The sequence below is a fragment of the Eretmochelys imbricata genome, chromosome 5 (assembly GCF_965152235.1).
Source record: "Eretmochelys imbricata isolate rEreImb1 chromosome 5, rEreImb1.hap1, whole genome shotgun sequence".
In the NCBI taxonomy this organism is placed as follows: Eukaryota; Metazoa; Chordata; order Testudines; family Cheloniidae; genus Eretmochelys; species Eretmochelys imbricata.
Window position 1 is genome coordinate 112,807,210 of NC_135576.1, and position 7,731 is coordinate 112,814,940.

The 7,731-nt window shown below is 42.8% G+C and overlaps 1 protein-coding gene across 1 annotated transcript; it reads right to left on the minus strand.

Annotated features, from left to right (window-relative positions):
• Positions 1 to 1,122: 1,122 nt before the first annotated feature.
• LOC144264681 (interferon beta-like) lies at positions 1,123 to 1,698 on the minus strand. The gene has a single exon (XM_077816457.1). The coding sequence runs from the start codon at positions 1,696 to 1,698 to the stop codon at positions 1,123 to 1,125; it is 576 nt and encodes a 191-aa protein (XP_077672583.1).
• Between the last annotated feature and the right edge of the window lie 6,033 nt (positions 1,699 to 7,731).

Sequence of the window (7,731 nt, forward strand, 5' to 3'; positions counted from 1 at the left end):
CAGATGCCCAGCTGGCTGATGAGTCTATGTTGGAATCTCTGACTGGAACTCCTGCCTCAGGGAGCTTGTTTGGAAGCTGTTCCAGTTGACATGTGTTATGCTGTTATACTGTGGTTATACTGCATGTTACAGTTCAGAGGTGAAATTGGATCAGAGAAGAGATCATAGAAATATAGATCAAACGCACAATGTCAACAATGTTTAAGGTACAACCCTTTTAAAATTCTTAATTGTCTTGTAACTTTTTTGCATCGATATCCTTCATTTTGCATTTTAAACCTGAGTAAATGAACAGAATATTATCACATAAAATGAAATTTGTGCAGTTGGAATTTCATGAGAGTGAATGTACGGCATAATACATCAAGCATTATGGAGTGTTAGACGTCACTGAGGGAAGAATCTGCAGAGAGGAGGGATTCCACTGCATCCATCTGTCTTCACCTCAGTAGTTGCAGCATCCGGAGCTGAAATGATATTGGAAATAGTTGAAACACAAAGGGAAAAAATATAATTTTCATTGAATTGATCTCAAGAAATTAAATGAAAATTTCTTTTCCACACGTAAGCTCGCAAGTCTTTTAGTATGTTCATATTTTTTTAAAAAGTCTCTAGGAAGCTTCTCAAACCTTGGAATACTAGAAATAGTTCTCATGAGGACAAATTAATTAATAGCCATGCTGATAATTGTAGAAACACACTATGTATGTCGAAGTCAGAGTGCTTTGGTCATCAGACAATGATACTTTCTTCCCTCGCATACCACAAAGTGCTGGTGAGGTGCCGAAGGATTCCACATTTGTGTTCTTTGTTGCATGGTCTGCCAATTCCCTACTGCACGACAGTACTGATATGTGAGAGATTATGAAGATGTGCAAAAATAAACAATAGTAGAAACACCAAAAAGTAAATCCATTTCACTGAAAATCCATTTCCAGGACAGGACAGGAAGAGCCTAAAGCTGCTGCCATGGAAATCAGTTGCGATTTGGCCACTGATCCTATAAAAGAAGAATCAGGCCCTATATAAGCAGAGTTATAAAATATCCGTTATCTCTGTTCAGCTGTATAAATTACCTTAATGTGAATTCATTTACTCCAGGGAAAAGTTTTGTACTGTACCTTAGTTACTCAGCCTTCGAGTGAGTTTGTCAATCAGTACAAAACATCTGGGTATTTCCATGCGAATGATCTCCCAGGCACACAGGCTGTATTGCTTTTCTTTCAGGAAAGCATCTATCCCCTGAAAGTATTTTTTCACTCTGCGACTGGTGATCTGGAGGTCCTGACTTTCTGGGTTGGTTAAGCCCTTCTCTGTCTGTGCTCTCAAACATGCCTCCAGCCGCTGAATTTGCTGGTAAAGGCCATTTTGGAACCTGACTATGGAAGCCCCATCCCAAGCACTTTGGGTGAGGTTTTTGCTAAAGATGTTGAAGATCTCTTGGAGGATCTCTTGAATTGCCACCTTGGCATTCTCCTTCTGGGACACTGGGAGTTGGAGGACATCGTGGGTGGGTTTGAAAGCTGCCCTTTCACCTATGCATTGTGAGGGGAGATTTCCGCTCACTTTCTCCAGAAGCTCCAAGCTCTCTTTGTTCACTTTGTTCTGCTGGAAGTGAAGCATGGTACAGAGCTGAGATGAGATTTCAGTGGAGAAGAGCAGTATGAGGCAAATGTGCAGCAAACACCTGGTGGTCATGCCGATGTCTTCCACTTCTTTCCTTTGTGTGGAACCTTGAGCCTGGAGTTTGTTGAGGGTTCTATGTAGACTGCTGTGTCTTTCCTTCATGTCTCTGACTTTAAATAATTGGCTGCATTGTTTCATCATTTTCTGTTTTTTTTAAAAGGTTTTTCCCTCCTGGAGGCTTCAGTCTTTTTCTTTCTGAATAATTCACTGCTTTCTAGATTCTTTCACAATACAAAAAGGAGGAAGAAAGAAAAGAAAGTGACCAAACCCCTTTCACTTATGCTGGATCCACATACATACAGGCTTTTCATGATGCATTAATTTAAAGATCTAATATAATAAGATCATCCACACTTCAGAAGTGGTAGTGAGAAGACCACCAAGTTATCAAACCCTACACTTCTCATTCATCACTTCCTACATTTGACAGACAAAACTAGTTTAGGTACATTTAAAGTTTTGAGGCCTGGAGGAAGTGGGAGGAAAGGGTTGGCCTCAGGGGAGCTGGAACAGTTTGTGTAGTGGGGCTGTTGAGAGCCATTGAACCAAACTGTAAACCGTGAATATGAAGGAAACCACTTCAAGCCAGGGGGTATGGCAGCACCTATGTTAGGCCTCCCAAAAATATTGGTAAATTTCAACTTCAGTCATGCAACCTGAAAAGCACACTTAATATGTAGACACCAGCAAATATCAGTATCTTCCTTCTAGGAAAACACAGGAGATAGAGAGTGAGCTCTGAGAGAATGGAACCTTTTTTCATTTTTTGTTTACTTCCAGATCTGAGTGTATATACTGTAGCTGAGGAATCGATCCAGTTAGCCGGTGTGAACATGTTGTCCTATTGGTCACTCTGAGTAGCTGACAGTGGTGAAAAATGGAGGGTAATTAGTAAAACAGGATGAGCAATTAGTTACACATACTGGAGAGGTACCCACATGGATGATTGTGATTTACAGTGCGGCCAGAAGGAGGTTATGAAGAGAAGTCCTGATTTGTATTTTTAACAGGCATGTCCCTGGGTTGTAGTCATTCAAAGAATTTTTTAAAAATCAAAATCAGTGTTCACCATTTTGGCTAGTTCCTTCTCTTAACTTTTTTGTTTTCCCCTTGGCGTGGGCAGGGAAATTCTTCTGCTTTGTTTTAGCCTCTTGGTTTCCTGTGGTCACATTTCATTTTCTGGTTCTCTTCCCCTTGCACAGATTGTTGTGCTGGATTTTGCCATCGTGGCAGGAAAATGTGTTTTCATCCAAAAAGAAAACTATTTTCACTGAGATTAGAAAAGAAGAATCACCTGAATAAACCATGAAAACATTTCTGTGCATATTAATTTGGTTAGAGTCTCCCAAGGCTTCCTGCACTTTGATAAGAACTATCAGAGTCTTATATCAGCGACATGAAAGTTTCTGAATAGTGCAGAGAAAGCAGACTTACCAGAGCCCCCAGATTGCCATGCACTACGCTCCCCATTCTCGCATTACTTTGTTGGGGATGTTTATCCCACACGAGGGCGAAGTCCAGAGAAGATGTTGAGGAGAGAGGGAAATAAGTACTGTAGTATGAATACTAGGAGAGGATAAGGTAACAAAGTAATCACAGGGTAATGCGGGGCAGGGGAGCCAAATCATCTTTTTCAGTAAATCTGTATGGTGACAGCAATTTAGGGGCACTGGAATACTTGTTGTTGTATGGCTGCTGAAAGCCATTGAACAAAACTGTAAACCCTGTATATGATGGAGACCATGCATTCACTTGCTAATGTTACGTGACGCTGCTCAACCCCAGCACCCCTACTTCCATCTTCCCTGCAGCAAGTAGGCAAAGAACCAGTCTATTATTTGAGAAAAGTTGGTTACAAGGGCCTCAGAGCCTGCTGCAGAGGATCTGTGCAGGGGTAGAGCCCTCTGCTTATGCCTCTTCCCTGTGCCACATGGAAGGGTGCGTGGAGTGAGATGAGGTGCCGTGGAGTCAGATGCTTTTGCTTTTAAAGAGAGTGTCTGAGGCAACTGCAGTCTGAAGGAAGACCTGGTTTCATGGCTGTAACAGAACCTCGCTGACAGGGACCGGAACGGGGCTCTGAGTGGTCCCAACAACTGATGCAGAAACTCAGTAGCTCTGTGTGAAAAGACCTGGTGTTCTGTGTAGAAGCCACAGGCTCATCTGCTTCTACGATGAAGGCTGGGGACAAACCTGCGAGTATCCCCTCCTGCCTGCCAGCGGAAGGATAAACGTGAGCTGAAGTGGGGATGTATTATTAGCATGTTCCTCCCTTTTTATCCCCCTGTGGTTGGCTTTCCCACAGGAAAGCCTGAAATCTTAGATGATACATGGCATCAAATGGCTTCTTCAGTAGATGAATGGATTGTTTTCCACATAGCACAGCTTATAAACAATATGATGGGATGAATGTCAGGAGGTTCCCCACTGCACCCCATGAGCAACAAAGCAGTTAGAGTCTGAAGAGTTTGTATGGCTCCCAGGTGCTATATGATGGCCATGTTCCATCAGGGGTGGGGGATACATTCTGGGGGTGGTGATTTTGTCATCCTTGACTTTTTCATGCAGTCTAATTTTGCTCTCATTATTCTCAGATGATTGTGTTTTGTCAATATAACCTTTGGCTCCAACTACATGAAGGAATGAATGTTTTGAAAGTTTTGGGCAGGAAAGAACTTGGACAGCTGATGGCTACAGCTCTTGGAAAAAACAGCACCACAAGAAAGGAGAGGCATTTGTTTTAAGAGTTAACTCCTTTTACATGCCTCTAAACCAGCAGGTCCCAAACTGAGTTTCCTGAATCAGTGGCAGTACATGGAGTACTGGCTGATGGTCTTCAGAGAACTGGCAGATCCCACGTTCCTTTAAAGACCGCTAAACTTATATAAATGCGTTTCTAGTAGCACCTTTCTTTGTAAGCATTCGGTGTACTTAGCACACACAAATGTTAGCTGATCCTGAATGGGAGGGGAAAGGATCAATTTTTGTAAGATGAGGCCCACATAATGAAATGTTTGAGAACCCCTCAGCTAAAGAGAACAGAGGGCAAAAGCTTCTGCAATGCTGCCATCTGTTGACTGTGAAGAATTTAGTCTCGTATTAGAGACACCATAGTTTGGACTGTGTTACAAAAGGGATTTAAAATGGGACATACCTTCCTGGTTTTTTTCCCAAAGGCAGGTTTCCAATCAGTGTAAAAATTCACACACACTTTGTTTTTTTACTATTTGAACATTTAATGTAGTGGTTGTTTGACTTCTTTAAAAACTTTTAAATAATTAATGCTAGACAATGATGGGACTGACTAATAGCTCTTCAAAAATACTATCTACCTACCCAAACTTGGCAAAGAGATCCTTACAAGATTTGGTCCAATGGATGGTTTTTGCTTTTGTTTTTTGCTTTCAGGTAATTTTTAACTATTGGGTTAGGGTAATTTTTTGTCATTCGCAGCTCAACTGAAATTTTGATGCACTGTGATCCTTCCGCTGGTGGTTGTTGGTGCAACATGCAGTCCCTAAGCACACACGCTCGGTTTGGGTGCACCCGGGGGAGAGCAAAGGGAAGCAGCAGCAGATGCTTACAAGCCTGAATGACAGGAGGGGTTGGGTATGTACAAGCTTGATAGTGTCTGTGAGCCAAGTGTACCCAAACCTGACTGGTGGAGGGGGAAAATTAGACCCACGTAACCGTCCCTGATGGTGGTGGTGGGGGAGATACGGAGTCTGCGTACATGGAAACCTGACAGTTCACACACATCTCATTGGGGAGGAAGGGGACAAGCAACTTTGTACCAAGACAGCCTGAAGTCTTCCCCTTAGAATGCCTGTGTCTCCATCATCCCTTTCATTTCATCACAATGAGCTACTGCTCCAAACACTTGCAACTACAAATGTTGTGGGTGAAAATGATCTGTTAACGGGCAGAAACACAAAAGCTGCAGAGTTGAGGTTGTAGTGTGTGGTCTGTTGGAGTGGTAAAACTAGTTACCCTAGCTATTTTTCTTATGGAATCACTGCTGAATCAGGGTTTATGTTCACAGTGTACTTGAGCATGTTGTCAAGTTTAACTACTTATGTCAAAGGAAAGCTCGTGTACTTAAAGTTAGGCAAATGTTTACAAGTCCTTTGCTGAACTGGAGTCTTAAGGGAAAACAAGAGAAGATTTTTATTGGGTCTCTGTTTTTTTAAAAAAATCTAATTAGTACAAATCACTACTTCTGTAGGTTGCTATTTTGTAGAAATAAATATTTATTTATAAATATTATAAAACCTCTGGAAAAATAAATAAAAGCAATACATTAATATTGTGAATAAATATAAATGGATCAACATAAAGACACTTTTACAAATCCAGTAAAATGATCTGAAAATCTTTTCACAGTGCAGGAAAAGAATATATATTTGCACTAGTTTAAAATTTCAGAGTGCCTAATTATAAGTGACCTAGAAACTGGGATATTCTTCTTTCTTTGTTATCCTTGCCACAAAATACACCTCCAGAAGTTTCCCTTGCTTATGAGTCCATGTCAGGATCTTTCCATGCGACTGTCGTTCCAGGAAGCTCGTAAGAGTATTTTGCATGAGATGTAGGCAGAGGTGAAAGTAAGGCGGTCCGGTCCGAAATACTGGCACTAGCCGATACACTGTGCCATAGCAGGTCGGCTTCCTGAGGCTGGCCATTTAAAGGGTCTTGGGCTCCTGGCAGCGGCCGGAGCCCAAGGCCCTTTAAATTGCCGCCAGAGCCCTGCTGCCAGAGCCGCTGGGTAGTGGAGGCAGCTCAGGCCATGATTTAAAGGGCCCTTTAAATCCCCACCGAAGCCCCTGGCCACCGCCGCTACACCGGGGGCTCTGGCAGGGGGCTCGGATAGTGATTTTAAGAGCCTGGGGCTCCAGCCGATGCAGGGAGCCCCAGGCCCTTTAAATCTCCACTAGAGCCCCAAGCCCCGGGGTAGTGGAGGCAGCCAAGAGCCCCTGGGGCTCTGTCGTCGATCTAAAGGGCCGGGGCTCCACTGCGGTAGCGGCGGATGGAGCCCCAGGCCCTTTAAATCACCCCGAGCTCCGGCACACCCAGCTGCCTCTGCAGCTGGTAGCCCGGGAATTAAAGACCTGGGATTTAAAGGCTGGGCCTCTTCCGGTTGAGGCCACGCCTCTTCCGGTTGAGGCCCTACCCCCTGCTCAGGACTGTGGCATACTGGTAAGTCCTTTAAGTTACTTTCACCCCTGGATGTAGGAAATCTGTTGGAGGATCTCCTGGATGGCCACTTTGGCAGTCTCTTTCTGGGTTTCTCTGGGCTATTTTCAGCAAAATCTTCTGTTTAACATTTTCTCATGTGAATAAATCAGTCTGGTAATGGCAAGGAGGACATAAATAGTCCAGTTGAAGTTTGGCAGTTTGCTTAACTCAAGATGGACTGATAGGAGTCTCAAAAGCTGCTGATTCGAGAATCAGTTTAGAGACGAAGGACTCCAGTGGAGGTGCAGTTTCATTCAGCCGTTTTCAGAGCATCATTACTGGAAGCATAGAGGCCATCTTTTTCTAACCAGATATCAAATCCTAAATCCTGAGCCTTAGTGCACTTGTCAACTTGTCACAATTTGTTGTTACTAAAGCTGTTGATGTTAGCGGTAAACAAAAGAAAGAAAAGCAGAATAAGAACCCTCGGCCATCCCTATGTGCAAAATGAGCTGATGGGATAGAAGAGTGTGAACACAGACCCCCCATTTTCTGGTTTCCTAACTGGAACGTTGTCTAACGAGGCAGTTGTTGAAAGGGGGCTTCTCACTGTTCTTTTCTATTTGGCATAGTTAGTTATCACTTAACAATATTTTGTCTTTAGTTAGCAGTTATGATATATTGGTATATTTTTCATATAGAATATTGTGTGTGGTAGAGAAGCACTAAATTATATGCTACTCTGAAAAGATTTGAGCATGCGTTTGAAATAGCTGTATGCATAAAATTACTATGGGAGAAAGATTGGGCCCGACGTATTAGGAGTTATAACCCTATCACCCATCTTTCACCAGCTGTTTTATTCAAATAATA